The sequence below is a fragment of the Ptychodera flava genome, chromosome 5 (genome assembly GCF_041260155.1).
Source record: "Ptychodera flava strain L36383 chromosome 5, AS_Pfla_20210202, whole genome shotgun sequence".
NCBI lineage: Eukaryota > Metazoa > Hemichordata > Enteropneusta > Ptychoderidae > Ptychodera > Ptychodera flava.
Window position 1 is genome coordinate 42,373,613 of NC_091932.1, and position 27,844 is coordinate 42,401,456.

At 37.3% G+C, this 27,844-nt stretch overlaps 1 protein-coding gene across 1 annotated transcript; it reads left to right on the plus strand.

Moving 5' to 3' along the window:
- Positions 1-5: 5 nt before the first annotated feature.
- Positions 6-10,117, plus strand: LOC139134008 (RB1-inducible coiled-coil protein 1-like). The gene is made up of 6 exons (XM_070700841.1): positions 6-898; positions 2,235-2,337; positions 3,331-3,383; positions 4,073-4,219; positions 4,663-4,714; positions 6,591-10,117. Exons 1-6 carry the CDS (start codon positions 6-8, stop codon positions 6,666-6,668), a joined length of 1,326 nt encoding a protein of 441 aa, XP_070556942.1. The 3' UTR covers positions 6,669-10,117.
- Positions 10,118-27,844: the final 17,727 nt, after the last annotated feature.

A 27,844-nucleotide genomic window follows, 5' to 3' on the forward strand; every position in this document is an offset into this window, starting at 1 on the left:
AGACTATGCAGGCTGGTTTTGATGAGAAAATCAAAAATGTAGTTGATGAGTGTGCTAGGGAGAAGAATAGTGTTAGAAAAGATATGGAATTGAAACAAAGCGAGGCTTTGCATGAAATGAAAGAGACATTTGAACAACAGAAAATGAAAGAAATTGAAGCATTAAGGCAACAACTTATAAAAGAACGTGATGCTGAAGTAGGGAAGCTAACCGAGAAATGTGAGAGGGAAAAGAATGAATACGTGACAAATATTCAGAGTAAACTTGATGAACAGTTAGCTGCGTGTAAAATGGAAGAATCCTTCCATACCGACAAACAAAGTGCAATTCTTGATGCCGTTGAGACAGAACGAAGGAAGTATGAGGAAAGGTTGAATAAACTTAGAGCAGACTTTAATGAGGAAAGGGATCAGGCTATAGCGGCTGCTGTGGAGATGGAAAAACAGAGACACCATGCCGAGATGGATGAATTTATCAGATCACATGAAAAGGACAAGCAGGATAGTCTGACAAGTATGAGGAACAGTTTACAAGCTGAGAAACAAGTCAGCTTCAATGAAGCTGTGGCTAAAGTTGGCCTTGAGAAAGCAAAAATCATCGCCGAACTTGAACGGAAAATTGAGGAATTGGAGAAGCAGAATGAGGAAAGACAAGACACCATTGCTAAGCTGCTTGCTGGAAATGCCGATATTAATGAAGAAACTCAGAAATCACTGTCACTGACTCTGGAGAGGGAAAATCAACTGAAAGCAAGGATTGCAACTTTAGAAAGGCAATTAGATCAAGCTGAGAAGAAACTAGAAGTTTTAGAAGGACGGGTACCATTGCAAAGGGAAAGACCGCCCTCTATGAGTTTTGAAAAATTTCCAGATGGTGGATTATCAGCTTCAGCTCACAGGTGAACATGGGTTTAATGTACCCCTTCAAGACAATGGTTTGGCCAAAACCTACTTTTTCAATGGTTTGTTTAGATCTATACACAGGGAGATAGGGTGAATGGGTTAATAAATGAAAGCAGAATGTATTATGACAAGTATTGATGTATGAATCAAGCAAGGGTTTTGGTGTTAGAGACGTACTCAGGTGTAACTTTTGAACCCTGTACAATTATCAGATCACACTGTTGTCAAATTTCTCAGTGGACTGTGTCTACTCTCTCTCAGATTTCAAGTATTGGAGGAAATGATTTAGATTGCAGGCAGAAATTGACGGTGGCATAATGAATAACTGTTTACCTTGAGTACAGGGTATTTTACCAATACCATATATGTGTTCATATTGTCTGTGATATGATGGGTAACCTTACATGTAACAATGGTGGGCAGATGGTTGAAGGTAGAATAAACCTTAGGGACAGGTATTTGACACTGAAATTTTTACAATAGTTTTCTGGTCTGCAACTGTGTAGGCTCATTATGAAGGCTTCAGTAAATTACATTTTTAGCATCCTGTTTTCATGAAAATCAAAACTTTAATTATCTCCACAGTTAACATACTATATACCATAGTTAACATTTGGTATAGCAACATTTTGAATTTGAAATATTGATACATTTTAGGCTGTATGTGTTTCTGTAAATCCTAAATTATGCATGATCAACTCTGGTTTTTATGGCATGGCTGCTTATGAAAGACAATATTTTCTAGTTTCTTTGAGGAAATTTGAGTGAAAGTTCAGGACTTTCTATTGCAAGATATGTCTGACTGTATCAGACACTTTACATTACAATTCAGTCACTGTGCAAGTATTTGAGTGATTGCAAGACAGTTCTTGTCAGGTACAATTTTTTTCATGTTTTTGTTTCCTTCCCTATTTAATTACGCTAGTCTGAGAGTAATTAAAATTCTTTGTTTTGTGTCCATTCAAAATATTGAAAGGTAAGCAGGTAAGCAATTCAAAATCACACACAAATTGTTACACTGGCAAAGATTGGTATGTACTTGTTTATGAGTGTCCATTTTAAGAATCAAAGTAGAAACTTTTTCTTCACCACAATAATTTATACTAGAATGTGACATTCTGCAAGTACCGTATGCAGGCCTTTTAAGTACATTCAACAGAATTTGTAAATTGAAGATTCCTAGGTGGAAAAAGGTGTGCATTAAAGTCCTATTTAAATACTCTTCATGAAAACTTCTAAAACTCTATGCACACAGTGATGCAAATGAAAGAACTGAATTACTTCTGACCTAGTGAAATGACTGATCAATAAATTCACATATTTATTTTGCAGTGATATCACCAACACTAGTTTAGAATCTAGAGATAGACATCACATGTTAGAAGTAGCACTCAAGGCCAAGGAGGAGGAATGTAATACCTTAAACCAGAGACTGGTAAGTAATATTATCACCACATTCAGACATGTAGTATCTCTTGGTATGCTTTTATCCATCACTTATGACTGTTGCTGTGTATGGTGTTTTCTGAGGAACTTATTCCTTGAATATTACTTCCATTTGTTCTGGCAAAGTCTGGACTTAAAGTTTGAGTGTTGTAGACAACTGACAGGTTTTGGTTGTTTGGCAGTGTTTGAAATACTCCATCAAGTACTTTGGCTGCTTCCAAGCTCATGCTTTGAAGCAGATATGGTTTGCTGTATATGTAGATAAATGAAAGACTAGCTCCTTTTACGTGAAACATTGTCAAGTAATTGGCAAATTGTCTTTTTGGTATTCTTGATTCAAGTAAATGTTTGAAGATTCAGGGAAGCAGTTCTGTCACAAAAAAGTCAAAGGATTTTGCAAGTCAAGTACCCATTTGATTTGAGTCATTGAATATCTTTCTATTTGTATTTATCAAACTTTTCAAGAGACAAATTTACTGCCAAGATCAAATAACTGTTTTCAAATCATTTCGATTGAATACTGTCAGTGCATAATGTCATGAGTGTCACATGTCCTGCGTCTCACATCATGTGTGAGAACAACTGTTAACTGTAGATTTTAGAAATTTATGTCATCATTGTCATAGTTTATCTTGTCTGTCTGTCTGTAGGTGGATTAAAAAGTCTGTTTTGTTGACCACAGTATGTTTCAAGTAATCCATGAAATTCAAAGTGGCTATACTAGCTATCCCTGTATTAACCTTATCAGAAAAAATTCTTTTTAATTTTCACAAAAACAAGACAAAATTGCATCATTTCATGAACTCACTTTTAAAGCAGCAGAACTGAAAAGTGCAGTAAAAATTTGAAAGTTCAAAAGGTTGTCCCTCGACCCATTTCATTTTTTACGTATATATTTAAAACAAATTTACAAAAGTAATTATCTTTGAAACAATTTATCAGTCAAGAATTTACTGAAAAACAAGGCATTTTTTCTGTTCAGTTGCAGTTAACCCGAGCAGCTTCTGCTAAGGCAGACAAAGTCACCATACAAAAGTAAGTGTGTCAATTTTAGAATGCATCAACAAAGCTGCTTTTCTCTGGATCAACACAAATATTTTCACTAGAAAGCATATTGACTGTAATTTAATGATACAAAATATAAAAATAGCAGACATTTCCAGTGTATTCACAGTGATCTGTCCAACACTGATGTTGTACTTTTGTCCTCTTTCCACCAAAACTCGTGTTCCACTGGAGCCCTATCGGTGAAGAGGTACTTTACTTGTCAGAGTTCATGTATAAAGTGAGGACAAATGAATGCAGTACTCTTTTATACCCAGCGTGACTTGACAATTTAATATAACCAAGTTGAACATTATACCATGTATCAAGTACCGGCCAAAGAAAGAGGTTTTGTAATACTTGTAGACAGTGTAAGCTGTATGTTATAATACTTTTGTAGCCATAAGAAGGCTGTAGTTTTAGAGAATATTAAAAAAATTGTACCCTCAGTGCCTGATGATGTCACAATTGCCAAAGTGGAAGCACAGATGCCCCAGCAGTGTTGGCATAAGTAATTATTAATTTCTGATGCCATCAGTTATTATGACTGTACAAGACTTTCCACATTTCTCTTTTAAGATGTCTGACTTTGTTGTACAAAACTATAAGGTTGTACAACAGTTTTATAAAGAATGGATTTATTAAATGCCATTTATCTATTCCTTGATTCTTTTTCACAGTTTCTCCATTGGTGACATAGTGTTGATTTGTTTTGATGAATACCGTGAAAATTACGTGATATTTACAATAGGGCCAATCCTCTACTTTGTGCATTCTGATTCCGTCAGCGGACTGGAATTAAAACCACAACCAGGAAAGGACAGAAGGTGAGTTTGTTGTATTTATGTTGTTTGAAACGTCAGTGTTTATCTCTGATATGGTATACAGTAGATTGAAAGATCCACTGCTTGAGGTTGATCTAAGGGGGAGCATGGAGAGCGCCCTCAAGCAATGGATCTTTCAGTCTAGGTTTAAAGATACCCAATAGCTGATCTATCTCAAGTCCTATCAGAAAAATTTGCTGTCTGTAAAATATAGATGTCACCATGTTCTGGTGAAGTTGGAATCATACTTCTGACAGATTATTGTACATCCAAATTTCCATTCAGGGCAGAGGGAGGAGGCAATGACAGCCATAGTGCTTTTATTTGCACTTTGCATATTTAATTATCCACAGCCCCTTATGAAAGTAGTGCTAGCAACGTTGTCCAATACAGGTAATTTATGATATAAAACAGTGATAGTTGTCTTTTTTCATCATTCTCCATAGACTCTGGGTACTGGGTCAGATAACTGACAAAGAATATTGCCAGGCAAAGAAGGTGAGTTGCTGTACACAGCTGTCATCTAGATTTGTTATTTATACAAATATCCATGATATTGCACTGATTAATATACTGTGCCTAATGGAAGAGTGTAATACATACGATTGTGAGGCATTTCTCACTGATTCATGTGAGATTAGAGTTAGCTTATACATATAATCATTGAATTAATTAAATAATTAAATCAAACAATGGAAATAAATCAAATTGTTTCAATGATAATTTCTTGATGTTTACATTTTTCTACCCTGAATTACCAGTAACCCTGTACCTCAGCCTTAATATCAATCTAACAATCACTTTATTTGATCAACAAAATTACATATAATCAAGATATTGTAGGATTGACATGTTGATTCAAATTTTATAACATCATATCAAGATGGTAAGAAGTTAGCATTGAGATTTTCTCATTTTCACATAAATGTATGTGATGCATGTTTCATGTGATGCATGTTTCATGTTTCTGAAAAAGATTAATGAATTGTGAATTTTATGTAGTTTATACATGTAGACGATCATTCATAGAACAGGACAGTATTTCTGTAGAAAAGCTAGTTTGGATGTGGTACCTACTTGAGTTAAAATTTTACATCTTTTTGCTGAAAGAAGATAACAATTTTGGGTCTGTTCACATGTTGAAGTTTCCAATCAGTACCTTGATGCACCCACATCTCCACCTCAAAGCCACCTCAGGGCATTCAGTCCACCCACTTCTACAACATGCCCCTTGGCAGGTGTAGCATGCTAGCAGGACACACTTACCCATTCTGTACACCAGCTAACACCACTTGTCGGTGGTTCAAGATGATCTCGTAGTACATTGTCCTTACTGTTTTTAGTTCTGGTAATCGTTTTGCTTTGAATGATCATGGATATTGCACCAGTTGTGATTCCATATCATATAATATTCAGAAAGTCAAAGGGCCAGTAACTCTAACTTTTGGTGATTTTTTCACTGTTTTTGTTTCAAAGTCAACCATAGTTTCTTGTTCTACTCCTAACAGCATGGAGAAACACTAGCCCTGCATACAATGCTATTTGTTCCTGGCATTATACGGCCTCCCACCACAGCCCTGCTGACTGCCATAGACAAAACTGGTGACCATGGTCACAACTTGAACTGCACACTAAAAAACTACCTTTCTAACTACTGAAATCAACTCAATTCTGATCTATGCCTATCTGAATGACTCAACCGCACACAGACTGCAAAATAATTTGCTCTTATGACATCCAAAACTATAAGTTTGCCAGCGATGCACTGTCAAGGGCCATGGTCAAGGTCTATTAATGGCGTGGTGAGCTACTGGGCCCTGACCGTACATTGCTGGCAAACTAACGGTTTGGACGTCACAAGAGCAGATTTCTTTTTGCAGTCTGTGAGTCATTCTGATAGGCATAGATTGGAATTGAGTTGATTTCGGCCAAAAGTGGTTAGAAAAGTAGTTTTTCGTGCGTGGTCCAAATCGGGACCGCAGTCTCTGGCTTTGCCTATTGCAGCAGCAGGGCTGTGGTTGGGGGCCGTATAACACCTGGAACACACAGCATTGTACGCAGGGCTAGATGAAACACTAACTATGCAGTGGGTCAACATAACATCTACTGTATATAGTAAAATTCACTTTACATTTAATCTATTCTGGACCAGAGTTCACTTGTCAACAATAAAAATGATGTGTATACATGTACACTGACAAGTGAATTGTAAATTGACAAGCTGAAACACTGTGTATCTCAATATGCTTCAGGTGTACCAAGGTAGAACAAGAAACTATGGTTGACATTAAAAACAAACATAACGAAAAATATCACCAAATGTTAGCGTTACTGGCCCTTCATAACATATGTTTTCTTTTTTTGTTTATGATAGGCACAAAACCGGTTCAAGGTTCCTCCAGGCACAAAGTTCTACAGAGTTAAAGCAGTACCCTGGCCAAAAAAGGCGTAAAATGTATCAAGTACATTGCAAGATGTTTGAGATATGTGAACAATGAGACAAAGGCATTGTAACAATTGCACAACAAAGTTGCAAGATGTGATACATTGTATCAAAGAACAAAGAAAGCATTTGGGCATGTACCATGAGATCTTTTTAGGGGCAGTAAAAATGAAAATAATGATATGTCACAAACAATATAGGTAATGCTGCTTTTGCGAAAAAAAGCAAGTATCACAACAAGAAAACAAATATGTGTGGAAATCGAAAAACACAAATTTGCATTTTCTGCAAATGAGAAAAAAGTGCCAAGTCTTTGCATGACCGAAGATTAACATTTTCATCCTGACCACACTACCCCAGATCTCATGGTGCATTCATTAGTGCATATTGTTCTTATGTATGATTATATCTCAAGTGACTTTCACGCAACAAGATATTGATGTCGTGTATCAAAGTCACAGCTTTACCAGATACATTATGCCAAACTTATAATGCTTTAACTACACACAAATCACTCCTAGCCAATGGTTGGGCAAAGTTACCTGTTAGCTGCATTGATTGCTTGGTTTATGAGCCAGTTTGTGTGCATGTGTATGTTTGTGCATGTACATGTGTGCTTTTGTATCTTGTATTATAATGGCTTTTATAGTTGTATGGTTCATGCATGGCAAGAAAGTCCTCAATTTTCAGCATCAGTACTTTCTGACCTTGATTACAAGAATTGGTTTTTAATTTGTCTGTCAGCCTATGTGTGCCATTCTATCAATCGGAATGGGATTATGACTTCTTCTCTACTCTCAATAGTAACTTGTACATGGATTTCAAATCTCATTGCTTTGTCATGTGATGTAATTTGCTTGAGGGATTGGTCCAGAGTTTGCTGAAAATACTCTGATTGGCTATCGATATAGATTATGCAGGTGATGGGAGTCAAATAGTAAACTGAAGATACTATGCCATGTGATTCTTGACATAACAATACCTTAGTAGACTATCAAGAAATTGCCTCTAAACATTGTGCAGTATTTTGATGTCAATCTAGAACTAAACAAAACATCTACAAATATCTTTCATTGTGTTTGTAAATCCTCATGGAAGCTGAATCTCTGACTTTCATCAGTTGTGAAGTCATTGTGCATGACATATTCAATGTTTCTTACTGTGTACATACTCAAAATGTTCTCAAAATGTTTTTTCCTAAAAAACTACATGTATGTGAGAACCACCATAGAATAAATAAAACAAGGTCTCAAGTTAATTACTGATAGCAGAAGAAGGAAACTGCAAAATGAGTTCATGACTTGCATCCAAACTTTTAATATGTAGATGCCCAACAGTGTTATAACCCATGTCCATATTTTCAAATTCAGGCAATATACTTCAGTCACTGTGGACAGCATATGATGCTTTTTACCTCTCTGTTACTTTATCTGACCAATGAAAATTTGCAAACTGTGCCTGAACAACTTCAGGAATCCTATTTAAACTTGCACAATAGGAATTATGGAACCCTATTTCATCTGACCATAAATTATGGTATTTTCTTAAATATGATTATTTGCGATCTGTCAGACAAAGTGGAAAACATCTGAAAACATTTCTTGAGAAAAAAGTTTCTTGATTAGACATAACTTTTATGCTCTCATAGCTAAAAAAGACGCGTATTTTACAATTGACATATCCTTTTTCCTGTGTTATTCAATCCTAACTTCGACCCTACATGTCTGGTAAAGGGTTGACCGTCAAAAAGAGCTATTTTGCATATTTTAATGTCAGGGAATATTGCTTGAGATTTGGTTAAGTCACAATTTTCATAATTCAGGGAGGTACATATATGTTACTATTATTTTAAGCCAAAGAGTCTCTACAGTGTTGTATTACGTGCGGTTTCCTATTTTTGCAGGGTTGGTGATGTGTTCAAAGTATTTTGAAAACAAATGTATGCATAGGGAGAATTTCCGACAAAGGTCGCTTGTCCTAAACATGGTGACATAATTTTGAGTAAAATGTCCATTTATCCTGGATGATGCAAGAGCAAACTTGGCATTTCCTCTGTAATAGATGGTGTATAGATTAGATGTGTGTGTCAAAAATCTCATGTACTATAGTTATTTACATATATACTTGTTAGATATGTTGCTCACCAGGTGTCCCAAAGACTCAATCTGATGTCTTGTGTTGCAAACGGTCTGTTTCACGTTTTGTTCATTCTATCGTGAAAGGACTATTGATATGCTGCAGTTGATGTTTATTTTTGCAACATAATTGACAGAGTACAACTTCAAAATCAAGATGTTCTGTAAATCTTTGACAGACAGTGGAATTACATACTATTGTTTCATGTTACCATGGGATGGTAAATATTTTCAGATTTACATATCTCTCTAGTTGCTTTCCTTTGTAACTTCATTGAGTGTTACAGTGAACTTTGAAAAAGCTGTGTATCACATGTACTTCTTTCAAAGCTACTGACATCTTGCGTGTATTGGTATAAAGCTGTTCAGATGTTGCCTGACAGTTATTTAGCAACATAGTGACTGATATTTGAATCCACTTGATTCATTTTATTGTGTGCTTCCCTATACCGGTACACCATATCATTAAAGATTGTACATTCTTGTATACCCAGTTGCACAAGTTATAATAATACATAGCACATTTTTTCTCTGTTGGACACAATCAAATAAAACTGGCAAACTCTAATCAAGAAATGGGAGCTCATTTGTTTTTGGATTCAATCATGGCCAAGTGTCATGTCAATTTTTACTTCAGAAAAATACAGCTGTTCTAGCTGCATCAAACTGTTCCCAACACATGGACTTGCAGAAATGTGGAGTTAATAATACCATGGTGGATTTCTTTTCAGGACTTATTTTACTCCTAGCAGAAGAGATAAAATTTGATTTCAAGTCATGCATTGATCAATGAATCAGTGGGTTTAAAAGAGGAATTTCAAGAAATTTGAATTTAAAGAAAACGATGTTCTCAGCAGCTGCTTGCTTTGTATAGTAACTGCACAAGTAATATCATAGACCAGTAGTCAGCAAAGAGGCGACTTCTTCTCTCAGCACCTGATTTAACATTGTGCCTGCCAACAGTGTCAATATCAGCGGTATTTGCTTGCTTCATGGATTAGTTTTCATCACATTTCTCAAAGCAAAGTAACTGAAATACAGAAGAAATATATGTTGGTTATTAAATTTGAAATTTAGAGATGAATGTTGAGAAGGGGAGTTAGTGTCGTGTTTTTCAACTTTTTGATGCAATGTAAATGTTTTTAATTTCTCAATTTACAGCTGTTGTATTTACAGTGTCTGGACAGAATCAAGGAAATTGTGTTAGACTAGTGAAGTAGGTGAACTTTGAACTCAAAATAAATTGACATTATCATTGGATGTGAACTAAATAGTTTTAGAGGTGTTTCAAATTTACGTTAATAAATTCATGTGAGCAACTCATACAGTGAAATTCTGGTGTGTATTTATTTATTAACTACCAAAAAGTCTACGGAATGGCTTGCAGTGGTTCTGTGGTGATGACCCTTGACCCGAGCACGATCAATAAGCCACAGCACCGGTGCGAGATCACAGCTACCAGGCTTATAGATTGGGAGGGGCTTATAGATTAGGTCCTTGCATCCATAACGAATTTTATTCAAACCTTATGACCGTCTATGACTTGTGTTTTATTCTTGTTCACAGCTATCTCAACTGTGACAATGAGTACTTTCAACCATTTTCCCCATGAGCTGTCGATGGGTTGTGCTCAAGTTGTGAACTTTTGTGCTAAAGGCTGTAGTGCATTCAGCTTGAATACGCTAGAGGTCAAAAGTTAAGACACCATCAACGGCTTAGGGAAAAATTGATTGAAAATACATGTTTTTACACTCATGGTAGTTTGCAGGAGTGGAAGATTAGTCACAGATAGTCATTGATAAAGCATGTACAGGTTGATTTCAAAGATTGACATGTATGAATTTCATTACTGTGTGAACTAATCAGCGAAACTGATTGGTATTGTAACAAACTGTCAACAAGGCCTATGGTTTGGCTCCCAGTGGTTCTGTGGCGTTGACCCCAAACTGATCAATATGCGGCAACAGAGCAGTTGAGTTTTCAAATTGAATATAGAATAGTAATTCAGAAAGTTTAGAGAAATGTTGAGTTGTAAAATGGAATAGATTGCGTGAAAGATTGTGTAGACCGGCTGATAGAGGTCGCTGTAACATGAAGAGTCTAATTTTCAATGAACGTGAAGAATTGCAATTTTCAACATTCCACAGTTAATTTAGAATAGAATGTTGAGTTGTAAAATTGATTCAGAATAGTGCAATAGAAAGCAGTAATTTTAGCATGGATTGGACAAAATAGATAAGGTGGTTGCTCTGGTTTTCTGCACAGAATCAGACTTGACATATTCATATATAAAACAGCAAGTGCTGATGGTATAAAGGGCTTCCTTGCCCTGGGCACAAGTAGATTGAGTCCGGAACGCAAATACTGAAACTTGTCATTTAATCTGGGAGCTTTATTGCCAAGAGTGGATAAACCCTTCCTTCTATAGCTCTCTGTGTGATTAATATTTGTACAAAATTTCATAAAATTTGGCAAAGTCTCTCTGGAAACAGAACTCTTTTTAACAAATCACCAATTATGCAAATTAGCACTAATTATGTATGCCATAATCAAACAATGGACGTTTGAAAAGAATTGGCTCAGGCATGGTTGAGATATCCACGTGGAGGGACGCATGCACAGAGGGACAGACAAAGCCCAATACGCAGGTCCCCTGGACTCTGGAGACAAATCACCCATTTCTGTATAGGACCTGCAGTTTGATAAATCGGTTATTTGGGGTACGTCATAATATAGGGTTTGTTGATGATATAACAGAAGTAATATTGAGATTATCTAGCATGTCAACTAATTGGTAGTTTGCGTATAGTATCGGGAACTGACGCAATCAATTAGGCACATATATCTGTCATCTGAAAGAACTTTACAAAAGACCATGAAATGTGTGGACTGAAAGATCCGTCGCTCGAGGACGATACTACGCTCCCTCTTACCGGGGAGCGTAGAGAGCGCTCACGAGCGACGGATCTTCCAGTCTATGAAATGTGCAACATAATTAGGCCAAAATAAATAAATAAATTGCGCTGTTCCGATAACATGGTTTTCAAAATAGGGTAGGTAGGTCGGCAGGAATTTTTTTTTTTCAAAATATTTTTATTTTCAATGCGTTTTTCAGGAGTTAAGGGACTGGACGTAAATTAGCAGGGGGGGAGGGCCGGGGGGATTTCGTAAGAGAGTGGCCAAAAATTTATGACCCTCCCCCAAAGCAAGGCTGAAAAATTTATGACCCTCCCCCAAAGCAAGGCTGAAAAATTTGTGACCCTCCCCCAGTTTCAAAAAAATAGAATATTACAAATTGATCGACTCTTCAACGTTCAAAAATTGAGGTGGGGATTTACAACACAGGGCAATATAGATGGATACCAGCAAGGGATGTCTGCAATTTTTTTATATATTGCTTCTACTTGTGACAAGAACAAGTCTAGGTATGGATGTCAGCCTTACCTAAGAATACTTTCAATGACTAGGTGTCAATCACATTTGACCAGCACGGGTAAAAGTTACTAATCTTGTAGAAAAAATCTGGATAATTCTATGCTACAGATTTTTCAGTACTTTTAATAAAAGGGAAACCCCTGATTTCTCTGCCTACACATATGCATTTCAATTGTTATGATAGTGGTTTAATATACTGTTTAACTCTTACACTGTTTAAACTTAGTAAACCAATCACCAGATAAAGGAGTAATGTCACTGGTATTCTTGTTTCCAGTGTGGTATGGGTGGATCCTTCTGGAGAACACTATAGGATAAACGCTATGATTAAATTAATTCATTGTTTGATTTTCTGCACAAGTTTGATGAAATGCTCAATTTTCCACTTTGTCAGCACACTTGTCAATGTGGAACAAAGCAAAAAAAAACAGTAAGACTTCACTGGACACAAAAAATGACACCACTGCTCAAGTGTCATCAGGCTTTGCTGACAAACTGAATCAATACTGAACATATCATGCTAAAATACAGCAGCTAATACTGAAAAATTCTGAAATCTTATGAATTTATGTAACTCTGACCTGGTAAGTAAACAACAAGACCAAAATCTTGTCAATACACCATTGTTTCAAATTAAAGTGACTGACAGGCAAAACTAACAAAACAGCAAACATGGAATGTAACCATTTTCATTGGCCATCAAAGGGACAAAGTCACTCATTTTTGACAAAATTTTGGTCATTTAATTTCCGTTGAATATATGCTTTTCTGCTGCTCACTGAAATGGGCTCAATTGCAATCTCTGGTTGTCAAAGCTTAACTCATATGCATGCATGGATATAACATGTGGTCACTTAATAATTTAATTTTAGGTATGTACCAAAAATTGTCACAGTAAATTTCACATGTTAATGTGCCTTATAAAAAGTGAGAATTGAATTGCAATAACCAGAGAGTGAGCATATTTCAGTGAGAATAATCTATCAAAAGAAATTTTAAATGGCAAAATAATGTCAAAATGAGCAATTTTGTCCATTTAACTTGGTACATATCTAGTACAGATTCTTTTAATTCAAGTGTCAAGCAGCATGACCATTGCACTGTTGAAGTATTAAAATGGTGGCAATAGTATAATTGGTGCATTGACAAGATACATGTAGTACTGTAAAATGTTGACAAAGATAGCTTTGTCCAAAGTATCATAATATTAGCCATTTCTGAACAGGGATGTATGATTACACCACCATGTGAACTCACAAATATTTCCAATATGAAAGTGCAGTCCTCTGCTGAGTGCCGAATCATGTACCGGTATGTTGTACACCATGGAGGCAGACACCACAGCATAGCATTATGTGAAAAAAGTTAAAGTCTTGGTACTAGATGACCACTGAACAAGATTGGCAGTCTGCTTGTTTCAAAGCTATTAAAAAACTTTCTTCTGGGCCTATTTCACATCATACTTGACCCTCTGCACTTGACCTGCAAGCTTGGTACGTACATTGTATTCTGGAAAATGACAGTAACTTCAACATCATTTTAAGTCAGAGATTCGTCATGTAAGTCATTAATTTCACTTAATTATTTCTGTCCGTTCTTCCAGACTGTCAAAATTGATTGAGGTCTAAGTATTGAAAGTACTTAATTTAATGATGATTTTCACAAACATGTTTCACTTACAACTTGACTTAATTGTCACTACTTCCAAGTGTGACTGTGAACATCATTCTAAAAATATTCAAATACCTTCAACGGATACAAGTTTGTTTACAAGTTTCGCGCTGTACCAAGAAGTTCTCTGGACGTACACTGTACATTTTAGCCTATCATTTTCAGGAAATAAAGGTCTGTATGTTTAAATGGTTGGCTTATTGGCTTATGAAAAATATATTAAGGATCAGAAAGATGTTGGTATTGCAATTCACAAGTCTCGGTGTTGTTTTCCCAACCGGGTTTCCCAAGCAGGAGCTACCAAGCTCTGCAAAACATGGCTGTGTGTTCACAGGCGTGCTGTTTTCTGGGTAGTTTCTATAAGTGTAGTTTATTCTACGTTTCGACGTTCTCTTCCGTAGCCTAACGGAAGAGAACGTCGAAACGTAGAATAAACTACACTTATAGAAACTACCCAGAAAACAGCACGCCTGTGTGTGTGTTACCGGCGTTATATGGCCTCCTACCACAGGCCGTATAACGCTTGTAACACACAGCCCTGCCATGCAAAGCTAGGAGCTACCACACTCTTTTGGTAGTACCTTGGTATCATATATTGCTTTATGTAGCTGCAGTTCCGAAAATGAGGGTTTGCCTTTTTTGAGTTTAAGCTTTTAAATTTTAGGGTTCGATCAAGTTGACGTCCTACCTAAACAGCAGTCCAAATATTGAGGTACAAGGTACAACGGCAATATTGTCCTACGCTAGGACACAGTCCCTCTGCCTGTGGCTAGGAGGATATGTGTACCACCGTCGCTACGCAAAGACTACTTACCCAAAAGAGCTCTCTCTCTACCAGGTGCATAGGCCTTTGCGTTGCGACTGTGGTTGCACCTGTGTGATGAGTATGCCGTTGTTGGAGGCAATCAAAGCAGCCAATAGCTGAATACTCTTACCATTCTCGTAGGGCTTAGACTGCTACACCAAGTCAATGGCATATATCATGTCAAGTAGGCAGTAAATATGTACCCTTTCACTTTGGCTTTGAACTGCAGATGTGGAATGTTATGATTCAACAGACTGTCCAATAATTCCAATGATGAATGCCCAAATTGGCTCATAATGGAATAGAGCGCACTTATACTCCATTAAGAGTGATTGTAATAAATAATGCTCTTCAAATGTTTATATTAATGCACATGCATGTGCCTGCCATTTTTTCTTAGGAATTATAATTTAACATTTATCAAAATATCAATGAAATTCATTATTTTGGAATGTATCACATTGACAATTGAGGGAATACTAGAAACACAATGTGACACTGATCTCCACAACAATGATATCATATTCAATGTATTGAGCAGTTCAATCTCTACACGGGGAGGAAATATGGGAAAGTACAATGTATGTTTAAAATGTGTTCCTGGTACAGATATAGAACTACATGTGTGCATGACCCCATTATTCACTGGATTTTGTAATATTCCCGATAGACCTGTAGTCAGAGAACTGAAAATACCTGTACATGTGCTCATTGCACTCATATCAAATCCAGTTTTACAAAATGTACTATGTGTTCCAGTACACAATGAGAAGTTTTAGTCTTGTTGCCCTGTTTGTGGGGAAAGGTCAACAGAAATGCTATGCCATATTTTAAGCAAACAATTCCAAGCCAGGTGTTTTTAACATTGACAATACTTTGTCAATTTTTTGTGCCTCGTTTCTTTGCATTTTAAACATATCACAGAAAGCAGCCTAGATAATAGAGGATAGATTTATCCTGATTTGACACAGAAGTGGCAAACACTATTTCATGGCCAATCAAGTCTTCATATTCTGAAATGACATTGGGATTTCACCATACTTAATCAAGTTCAATCTGAAAACGTGATCAACATGGCTGATTCACTGTATAAATTACCCGAATTAAATTTCAACAAATGTCATATATCCTGCCATCACAACACAAATGAACATTACCCTTACCAAAAATATAGCGCTATTTTTAGTAGGTGATAGCGCTATTTTACAGAGGTGACAAATAGGTGACAAATAGGTGAAAGTTCGGTAAACAGAGCTTTATTTCCAACTGAAACAATGGACATCTACTTAAAATCTACCTACACCTATTACAAAACTACAAGCTAACAAGTAGGTCTATCATAGGCGATATGTAGTAATTTCAGCGAAATATTTATGAGATGCAAATTAAGTCATTTAAATATCTACGAAAATCTACTGTACACCTACCACTTGCCTCACCTGGAAAAAAAGGATTTCAACCTACATGATACCTACAGCAATTTACTAGTCACCTACTCAGACACCTACCTTGTACCTAGTACAGACCTACTAACATGCCTACATAAATCTGCAACACACCTACTAAGATACAACTAGCACCTATTAGTGAACTATGATAGACCTACATTAATCTATTACACAACTACCTACAATAGCCCCAGAGGCCAATCATGTCACTCCTTTCAAAAATCTACATACACATATCATGAAAATACAGCTAAGGAGTAGGTGTATCATAGGTGATAAGTTGTAATGTCAACGAAATATTTTTGAGATGCAAAATCAGATCATTTGCACACTGTTGATAACCTTAGGTCACTTGATGTACCTGCCAAGGTGTTTTATGAGTGGATATCGATATCACAAATGTGAAGAGTCACTACAGATACTTCAGTTAATGAATACGAGTTGCTGAAAGATTTGTGGTCTCAAGCAACACAATAAGAAATTTCGAAGAAGACAATGTATGTGACCACAGTAACTATATTCTAAAAAGCATGAAATGCACATTTGATCAAGTAACATTACAATTTATGAATTAAGAATTTTAGCAATCTTTCTTTCGAAAATTTCACAAGAAATTTATTTTTTATGTGCTTGTGCTTAGACTCCAGTTAACTTACATGCTTTTAGTTGGCTTGTTTCTGTGGAATAATATACGTCCCTTGAACTTGACCATGGTTTCATCTACAGACAAACATCGCTCAGAATTCACACATTTTCTACCGGTGATCATGTTCCACAAAATTCGACAAATTTTCCAAAGCTTGTCAAATGCAGGATCATCTCTTTTATGTATTACTCTGTCAATGTCGGCATAGCACTGACAGCAGGCACTGGATCAAGTTGGCCAGAAATTCAAGCAAAAATATTTGAAAAACAAAAAATGCATATCATATTATCAACCAGACCCATCGTGGTGTCAGTCCGAATCAAACAAAGTTGAAAATGTTCAATCAAAATGTTCCGGGGTCTCAAGATGTTCTCAGGCCATTTTGACTTAGAATCATTTTGCTTCGCCTCCATGCTGTTCAGTTGGTTCGCGTATCGTTTTATTCACACATCCATCTCATTGTACCTCCATGGCTTTGGGTAACGATGTAGTTCAATATTACAACAGGTACAGTCATTCTCCGATTACGAACTTCCCGCCATGACCAAACATCAATGTTCTTATCGTCAAACCATCTCTCGTTTCAAATTCATGACTCCACTCACCAAAATCGTCGTCAGAATTACAGCAACTTGAAGTTGTTGAAGCGTACGATGTCGGTCTTGAATCGATGTCAGCGTTATTTCCGGGTTGATCATTGCTGCACCGTCTTCGTCAACTTTATTGTCAGACGATTCATGGCGATCAAAGGACTGAGAGGTATGTCATCCTTGATGTCGGGACTCGGTGAAACCATAAAATGACTCAATGCTGCTATCACAAAAAACGTCAGCTATGCGATGTCCAACCTCCATGCTATCGCTCCGATCGGCCAATTTTAACATTTAGGTCGAAAACTTGGTGCAATACGGAACCAAAACAAGCGCAAAGGTCACATAAATATTCACCAGCCTGCAGCCGGCAAACGTTTATCATAAGAAAGGCCGGGAAATCCCCTAAGCAATGATCAATTGGGTGTACCCCTGTAGGCAGAATTCTTTATTCAAATAGGGTTTAAAGTTCAACTACGGCTTTTACGTTTGTTTGCCTGTGAGGGCGCCTCAATTTTCCATTAGGTGCATGATAGGTCATGATAGGTTTATGTAGGTGTGCTTTACCTACACAAATCTATCTGTCACCTACAGTTCATCTATATACAGAAGTAGGTGTAAGATAGGTGTTAGTAGGCACTAAGTAGATACATAACAAGACTTATTCCTGAAGACCTACAAGTAAAATGACACCTATTTAACACCTCTTCAGATCTACCAAAAACTCCTAAGAACCTACAAAAATAGCACTATATCTACTATAAATAGCGCTATCTTTTTGGTAAGGGTATCCATTCCAAAGATAGTACCCACGTGGTAAAACCAATATAAACTTGAAAAATGCCACAAGTAGCCATACCAATCAGAATGACTGTACCTAAATATTTAAGTATACTAAAATCACTTTTCTGGAATCAAAATTATTAATTACACCAAAGCTTGCTCTTAATTTGAAACAATAGTATCTCTAAAAACTAAAATTCATGTACCTATAAAGTGACTGATGCAGGGTGGAGCTTGGCCTTAAACTTTAAAGGGAAGTGGCTTATGAAAGAGAGGGAACTTTTGTTGATCAACAAAAAGTGGAATGATAAATAATATTGTCAAATAGTTATAGGTTCAAGATTGACTACATCAGTGGAACAATGTAAGATATTGTGGTAATATCCAGCAGTGTTTTTGTTAAGGGTGGTACCTATAGGTAAATGTTACCGGGGTTCCCCAGTCACTTTACCAGGGTTACCTTGGTATATCAGCGCAGTTATACTAGGGGACAACAAAAATTTTACCAGGCTTCCCAATGTTCCCCAATCTTAGCAAAAACACTGTCCAATGTTTATTAACAAAACACACTACATGTACACTGGGCAGCCAGAGTGCCACGGGTTAGCTGAGGAACAATAGATTGGATTTGCCATAAACTTAATGTCTATAAGAATAGCAACAAGAGAGACAATCCTATTTAAGATAATGGTGGGGAAGAGATACACAGAGGATTGGGAATGAGCACTTAATAGAAATTAAGAGGCAGTGTGCGAGTGATGTCATGCGAGCATAATTGTCTATACAAACAATTTGCTTTCTACTTTAGTGCACCGACAACAAGCCCAAAAATTTGTGACCCTCCCCCATAGAGGAGCTCAAAAATTGTGACCCTCCCCCAAACAGAGGCTCAAAATTTGTGACCCTCCCCCTAATCCCCCCGGCCCTCCCCCCTGCTAATTTACGTCCAGTCCCTCAGGGCGGTCAAACACTGGCCACAGCGTTTCAAGAAAAATGTACTATAAAAACATAAAAGACATCCACGTTTCAGCAAAAATCAAATGCCAGGTAACGAACACGTGATTTTACAGGTTTTTTCTTTCTTTTTTCTGCCTTCAGTGTTTACGTAGCTCATAAAAGTTTAGGGTAGGTCGGGTTCCAATTTTATTCTCACTTTACATTAACGATCTCCCCACATGGCTTCATTCCACAACACCAATTTATGGTTTTGCTGATGACATAAACATCCTAAAAGCGTCCACAATTTCTGATATTGACAACCTTCACGATGATCTGGAACATGAAATTCATCATCTAACTACTTGTTCCATTCCAATTCTCTGAAACCCAACATTTCGAAATATCAATACATGCTCTTCGGTACTAGGCAACAACTCAAGAAAATACCAAATCACATAAAAGTTCTTTCCAATCAAAGTACTACAATCAAAGCATCTGCTACCTGTTTAGGTTTAAGACTTGACCAAGAACTCAGCTGGTCCAACCATGTTGCCTACCTCCGTCGAGCATGTGGCTATCGTCTGACGAAATTGGCCCGTGTCAGACGATGTATTCCAGAAAAGGTTCGCAAAAATGTTATCTCAGCTACAGTTTTCTCCCTTTTAGACTACTGTGACACTGTCTTTTCCAACTGTAATATTACTCTCAAAAGCAATCTACAACGCATAATTAATTTTGCAGTTCGCATTCAGTGTGGACTCAAAAAGTCAGACCATGTTACATCTTACAGAAATTCACTCAACTGGCCAACTATCCAGGAAAGACACGACCAACACTTAAAAAATCTAGTTCACAAATGTATCAACAAAAAAGTTCCTGTCTACTTGTCTGACCTTCTCACAAAAAATTCAACAATTCACCAGTATAACACCAGAAGTAAATATCATGTTTCTAAAGCCCACAGTCGCTCATTCAAATATTGTTCATCCACCATTGCCAATACAATAATTTAAAATATTTTACTGTGCCTGACTATTCTTTTCTGAGCTCTTTCTTGACCGATCTGCATGTCAACTTCCTGCTTGTTTTAATTGATTATACGGTGCTCACCAACTTTTTATGCTTATCTTTTGTTTTGTAGTTTTATAACTTTTAACCGCTGGTTTTTTTATTGAGTTATTTATTTTTATTCTGTATATGTCCATGTATTTTATTCAATGCATGAAAATCCATATATGGATGCATTGACTTGAAGTAATATTACAAATTACAAATTACAAATTATCGGAACAACAAGTTTTTTAGGTCCAAAGGTGTAACAGTAGTTAATGACATTACGCAGTTTGAGGGAGAATGCCCCTTGGAAACGTATATTCGGACAAATTTCTTACATGAGCAGTGTGCGAAATTAAGAGAAAATAGCTTCAGGTCATAAGGACCTGCACCAAGCCAAAGCTTCAGGTCCTTACAGAAAACTGCCGGTCCTCAATAAAGGCAGTTGTTAACGACCATTGAAGTCAACTTCTCCACCAATACTATGCTTTTGAATGTTGTAATATTTAATGTTTCATGTCCTTTTATCAATAGAGTCAGCAAGTATTCACTCCAAAAGACTATTGTTCACATAAATTGCAGAATAGTGTAAGTGAATGATCATGAAATATTCATCTACATGATCTGGAATCTGACAGGATCTGTCATGCGCACACATTTATCAATGTTTTCCATCACGGTGGGGGGGGGACTATTGGACTGACAGGAGAATTTGACATTTTTTCTTGCCATGTCAAATCCCCCACTCTCGGACTATAAAATGATGTCAAACACCCAGGGGCCGGGGAATACAGGCTCATGCACTGGCTACATGTGGATAATGAAAGCGATTTTCTATGGGGAATGGTGTACTCTATATTGCTGTGTACAATTGTACACTACACCAGGGCATGTGATATTGTGATTTGAAAATGGTTGGCGAGCTGAAAATCACTTCTGAAATAAGCCAACGCAGGTGGAAGAAGAGTGAGTGAATAACTTTAGTACCCTGAAAACAGTCATGAGTAAGGGGAGTGTATGAATAATTTTTTAAGCAAACATTGATCACTACGACTTTTTAATTGTAACGTAAAACAGAAGGGAGAAAATACCTGGTATGTATTTTTATATGACGTATGGATTACTTTCAAAATTTTTCAATAAATAAATATGCTTAAATATGACTCTGTTGCATTTATGAAGAAACAGATGAAGTTATACTTTTAATTAAAGGACAAGTGTCGTAACTTTTTGCAGACAGCATGAATGGCACATATTTTCTGATCGAAAAGTTTTGCCTGAGTGATTGCTGGGTCTCATCGCCCTTTGAAAGCTTAAAGTTATTAAAATGACTCTGAAAAGTTTGACAGACACTCGATACTGCTGAAAACCATCGACACGATCAGTTAATGATACCGTAAAATCTTAAAAGACGTAATTTTTGCGACATTTAGGCCTATACAGTCCAGGATGACGGCGAGTTTGCCTAACTGCCGTAAAACGGTATACATTGAAACAATTCGAAGCCCTACTCTCATCCTCTGAGAGTATACACGACGGATCGTGCAACTCGACAAAATTGTTAATGATATTAAGGCCGCTCTGTTTTATAAAATGTACACTTGTTATCACGATATATCGTGGTAACAGTCGGCCTTGTGAACTTTGGTTGAAGACCAACGAGCAAGCAAGATGTCCTAGCGGTCCACAAACAAACGCAGCGAAACGTGAACTTGCCTGCCGACTCCATGTATGATGTAGCACACTTTATAGGCTGTCGTGTAACATCTAGTCCTTGTATCGGGCGTAGTTCAAAACCATGGAGGTAAAATATACCTCCATGTTCAAAACCAAATATGTTTATTAGTCAACAGCGCTGTTCTCTTAGTAGGTTTTTGTCTTAAACTCTTCTATGAACGGCTTAGGGACCGTTCAGTTTTTACGGCCGGGGGGCCGGCAAAATCCAGGGGGGTCATCATAATTTTGGAATCCGCGAAGGGGGGTCATCACTTTTTCACTGGTAGGAAAGGGGGGGTCACCACATTTTCAAAAACATAATACCTACAATAAAGTTCACTTTATGCCATGGCCATGATCGACCCTCTTTACCGGCGGGCCGCCTTCGGCGGCCCACTACAATAAATATACTTTATGTATTACCCATGACCCTCTTAACGGGCAGACGCCTTTGGTGGCCCACTCCAATTAGGTTTACTTCATGCAATGGCCATGATCAACCCTCTTTACCGGCGGGCTGCCTTCGGCGGCCCACTACAATAAATATACTTTATGTATTACCCATGACCCTCTTAACGGGCAGACGCCTTTGGTGGCCCACTCCAATTAGGTTTACTTCATGCAATGGCCATGATCGACCCTCTTTACCGGCGGGCCGCCTGCGGCGGCCTACTACAATAAATTGACTTTATTGTAATACCCCATGACCATCTTAACGGCCGGACGCCTTCAGCGGCCCTGTTCAGTAAACTTTACTTCGTGCAATGGCCATGATCGACCCTATTTTTACCAGCGGCCACCTTTGGTTGCCCACTAGAATAAAGTTGACTTTACGTAATGGCCCATGACCATCTTAACCGGAGGGCTGCCTTTGGCGAACCACTCCAATAAAGTTTACTTTATACAATGTCCATGGACATAAGTTGTCTATGGAAATGAAGTTAAAAATTGCCTTACAGTCGTCCTAATTAACAGACGTTTGCATGGATGTGGCTGAGAAGTTTGTGCACTGGCATCTCTGCTACACGAATAAAGTGCGCCGCGTACTGGAGTTCAAATCCAAACTGTGCGGGTAAATTTGACATATGGGTTTTGGTTATTTTTCAGGGGGGGGGGGGGGGTCATCAAATTTTTTCGTCTGACAAAGGGGGGGGGGTCATGATTTTTTCGCGAAAAATGCAGGGGGGGTCTATGTTTTTTTGAACACCGGCGACAAGATTTTGCCGGCCCCCCGCCGTAAAACTGAACGGTCCCTCATGTTTTGAACGCTTAAATGGAAAATTAAAGCAAAGAAAACGGAGTCAGTCTGATAAAACGCAGGGCTGTAGGCCTATTATGTACATTTGTGTACATGTAAATTCCAAACACTTAAAGTGTGGAACTAGTGAAGTGATTCTGGGACTTGTTATCATATGACACAGATATGCTAACGTTACCAGGCTTACACTCACTAGACGAGTATTATTATAATATTGTGTCACATTGTTGCACCAAAATCAATGCATTCCATTGCTAGAATCTGCATGCACGGACGTAATTCATACTGATCTGAATGTCTACTAATCAGCTGCACCGTGCTCTGTGCGTCGATCGAGGGGATTAGACTCTTCGTAATGCACATTGGCAAAACAAATCCAGCATATGACTACACAATGAATGACATGCAGCTGAAAGTTGCAACAGAAGAAAATGACTTGGGTGTTTTAATTCATAACTCACTAAAGCCAAGCAATCAATGTGTAGCAGCAGCAATGAAAGCAAACAGAACACTTGGAATGATTAAAAGGAACATAACGTACAAATCAAAATATATCATCATGAAACTATACAAATCCCTTATCAGGCCACACTTGGAGTATGCAATTCAATGTTGGAACCCATATTACAGGAAGGACATAGATCTACTTGAGAACATACAAAGAAGAGTTACTAAGTTAATACCGGAACTGCAGCATTTGTGTTACAACGACAGGTTAAAGGCTTTGAGCTTAACTACTTTGGAGGAAAGACGTCGTCGTGGGGACATGGTTCAGGTTTTTCGGAGAGTGGGCAGCATCAAGCAAAACCAGAGGACACTCACTAAAGCTTGCCAAATCAACTGTCAGATAGGATACTAGGAATTTTTTTCACTCAACGGACTGTATCCCACTGGAATGACTTGCCTGAGCATGTTATTCAAGCCAAAACTGTGTGTGACTTTAATTTAAAATAAGACTGGACCAGCATATGAACAGAATGAGGGATTATATAAGCCTTTAAGGCTTCCTTCCCTATCTTGCCATGGTTTCTTCCATGGCAATCATGGTAAATCATAGTAAATCATAGTAAAAGTAAAAAGTCGCAAGACCAAAAATTACTATGTTGCGACATTGTCAACCCCCCGGTCTGGCGTACCATAGAGATCGAATTCCCCACTACCAGGACACGAAGTGCGATCAATATCCCCTGTTGCCCCGCAGTCCCACGGTGGAAAACATTGATAGGTGCCTGACATTCAAGTCTGAATCACATGATTCAGAGTCAGTCATCATCTGCATCTGTTACAGGTCTTGATGGAGAAATTTTCATCATTTATTCCAAATTCCAGTCGGTCATAAGGACCGACATGTTGCTAAAAACTTTCGGCCCGACGAGAAATCTGTCGGTCTCGGACCGTCGGACCGACGTTAATTTCGCACACTTGAAAAGTCTTTTCAGGTCTACCACTTATGGGGGTTCATTTGAAAGCTATTGAAGTAAAAATAATTCCACTTTCTTAGTTTTCCCAAGATCATAAAATGTATTTCACCCTGTGAAATAATACAGGGATGACGGCTAATACTGGGTTCGACTTTATGGAACCTAAGCATAATCATAGCTGTGTAGTTCTCTGTACAAATAACACAATCAAGACACATTTTCATGTCCTCTTTGTGCCTTTTGAGTAAATTTGGCGGAAAGTTGTGTTCATGGTACGACTTTTCTAGATGTACTTTGTATGTACTTAAACGCTGAATATGAAATTTGCATGACATACAGTGATGCACAAAAAACAACAACAACGGAAGACACTTCAGGTTTGAGCGAACAACTGTTAGACAAAAGTATTTTTTGTCGATTTTTGTCCTATTCAAGTGTCCAATATTGGCTACCAGACAAAAGCAACTCAAAGAATGTATGTACATCATGGTATTTATGCCTAACAATCGATCTTGACGTGCGACTTTCTAAAGAAACTGGCTTTATAAAGTGAATCGAGAGACGGAAATTCCAGGCAAATTATACCAGGCTGTCTCAACTATTCTGGGTAATTTGGAGCGATTCTCCGAGTAGTGCTGCTATACCATATCACTATTCAAAATGTCATTAAACTATCGATTACAGATAGTAGAAGTTAATAAGACTATTGAAGTTGTAATACTAAACTTTTCGGAAGTCGTACATTTGCTCAAGAATTGATAACTAAAAAGGTAACGAGCCAGCTACAAAACCATAGACTTTAAAGTCTATGACAAACCTATCGGCGTCGAGGTTTCCCGGAACTAATTATAAGGGATGGACCGTGAGATCTTGGCAGGTGAGGGTGGTCACAATCAGATTGTGAACATTTTTTTACAATTGTAAATTTTTGATTTTTTTTTCCAAGTGAGTCATGTGTTAAGTTTTTTCTAAGTAAACTGTCAGATTTATTATTTTCTTGCATTAAGATTTTTTTATTTTTCAAGCAAGTCTGAATGATTTTTTCCTTAATTTTTTGGTTCGATTTTTTTTCTGTTTTTGACCACCCCTCCCAAGATCTAATGGTCCATCCCTAAAGCCCCAATAGCTGCGAATGTGTAATAAACCGATCTCAAAATATCCTGAGTTTTTCAAGAGTTTTCTTTGAATAAGACCCATTAAAGACTAAAAGGTGTATAACACTGTCATAAGTATCGAAAGTGGCATGTAAATTCAAACGTTTTACCATCATTTTAGATTTCCCGCCATTTTCAAAAACCAATCATGTGACAGAGAAAATAAAGATTACGACAACATACTGTCGGCCATCGTGTGGGTGCATTCAAGTAAATGGCATCATGTTTGTTTTCTTGGATGTGCATGAAATATACTGCATTTTTTGTACTTTTCTATGGTGTGCCATTTTACGGTTGCGGCACCAGTTTATTTAGTTAACTTGTTAAACTCGTGTTCCAAATCAGGCAGCAGTGATAAGTCAATACATGCCCTTCAGTCACTTACATTTACACGAACCGATGTTGGTTTGAAAATAAAATCATTAAAAAAATCATATAATTCGCAGCTATTGGGGATTAATGTTACAATCATTTCTTTTCTAAATTGCCATCATATGTAACCTTTTTTATGCTCTGTTGTCCGACATTACATTAAGCTTATCTGGGCATCGTCCTACTTCAAGTTCAACGCTCCATTAACTGTAATTTTTGGTATATTTTCCATTATATTTTGTACCGTTTGTGAAATTCACTTTCCTGTATACTCTCCATGTCAAAATACCCAGTATTCGACTTGTCAACAGTCTCCATGGCTGTTTGACTCTGCGTAAAAATTATCAATAGCATCATAGGATAAACATAACATGACGACTGGTTTACATAAAATAAAGGCGATTATTTAAACTTTGATCCTTTATCGTCCATTTCTCATTTACTGATTTTATGTCTGTTGTCGACCAACGAGACTCTTCTAGCAAAGTGACAAGAAGTTGGGCTGGTGATGCTATTATTTTGTAAATTTATAACCGTATATTGATTTAGGGAGAATACAGCTTTTTATGTAATGTTTCATACTTCTGTGTGTTTTATAAATTTCAAATTCCAATTTAGCCTACTTTTCAATCGACCTATTCAATGGAATGCCATATGAGTAAACTTGATAGTGAAGGGTCTATTCATGATATGTGCAAAACTACTGGTATACGGCCTAATGCGGTTCTATGTTTTGATGAAGATTTTAAAACACTGTGCTCTATAATTTGGCTATAGTATTAAGATTGCGAGTTGAACTTTTCTCCTACTTGTTCCCATAGCGAAGTAGTAAAGGGACAAAGTATGCCATTTTTTCATGAATTTCGTTCAATGCGAGATACAATTTATAATGTTTGACATGTTGAAAGATAATGAATGGGTGACCATGCATATGTTCAACCCCGGTTTTAGACACGGTAAATAAAACCATGGTATCGCGAAAATGAATTAATGGTTCGCAAATGCGCAAACCTTACCAAAATCATATATGAAGCTTAAGACCAATATCACATAGCGCTCGCATTTTTTTTCTCGGAAATGTTAATAACAGGCACGTGGAAAGCAGGTTAAATGCCAACGTTCGATTCTAGTGACATTGTACGTACACAATTACAAAAGAAAACTGTTTTTAGTTTCCTCAGAAAATTTAAGATGGCAGCTTGGTCGTATTTTATACCACTCGAAATTTCCCGAAACAGCTCCATGGAGATGCACATTTTACCAGAAGAGATACTTCAAGATCGAAAGATGTGCGTGAAGAGTCCTTTTATTTACGCTTAACAATAAAGAAACCGAATAGAAAACGAGAAGAGATCTTGAGAAAACATTCAACGCTATAAGCTTAGGATCACCCGGGTTAGGATCAGACTCATAATTATAAATATCGTATTGTTGGACTGGTGTTATTCTATTAAATGCATTGAACTAAATACGCCATGATATGGATATTTTCATCCGACCTGGGTTCAGAAGATTAAAGGAGTCCATATGGCAAAACACAACTGTTTACGGATAGTAACGGTAGTTTGTTTGTTTTGTTTTGCTTTTGTTTTTTTTTTGGGGGGGGTTTGAAAAATATTTATCATAATATAGACAGGGGGATTTGCCTTTTTGTTTTTGAATGGAATTGAGCGGGATTTGAAAAAAAAAGTAAGAATTTAATCACAATTAGGCTACCCTAAATATTAAAACAAATTTTATTCTTATTTTACAATTCTGC

Coding starts and splice junctions, on each gene's coding strand:
- LOC139134008 (XM_070700841.1), top strand. CDS start 6: ATGCAGGCTGGTTTTGATGAGAAAATCAAAAATGTAGTTGATGAGTGT. Junction 2,338..3,330: donor ATACCTTAAACCAGAGACTG/GTAAGTAATATT, acceptor TTTTCTGTTCAG/TTGCAGTTAACCCGAGCAGC. Junction 4,220..4,662: donor CAACCAGGAAAGGACAGAAG/GTGAGTTTGTTG, acceptor CATTCTCCATAG/ACTCTGGGTACTGGGTCAGA.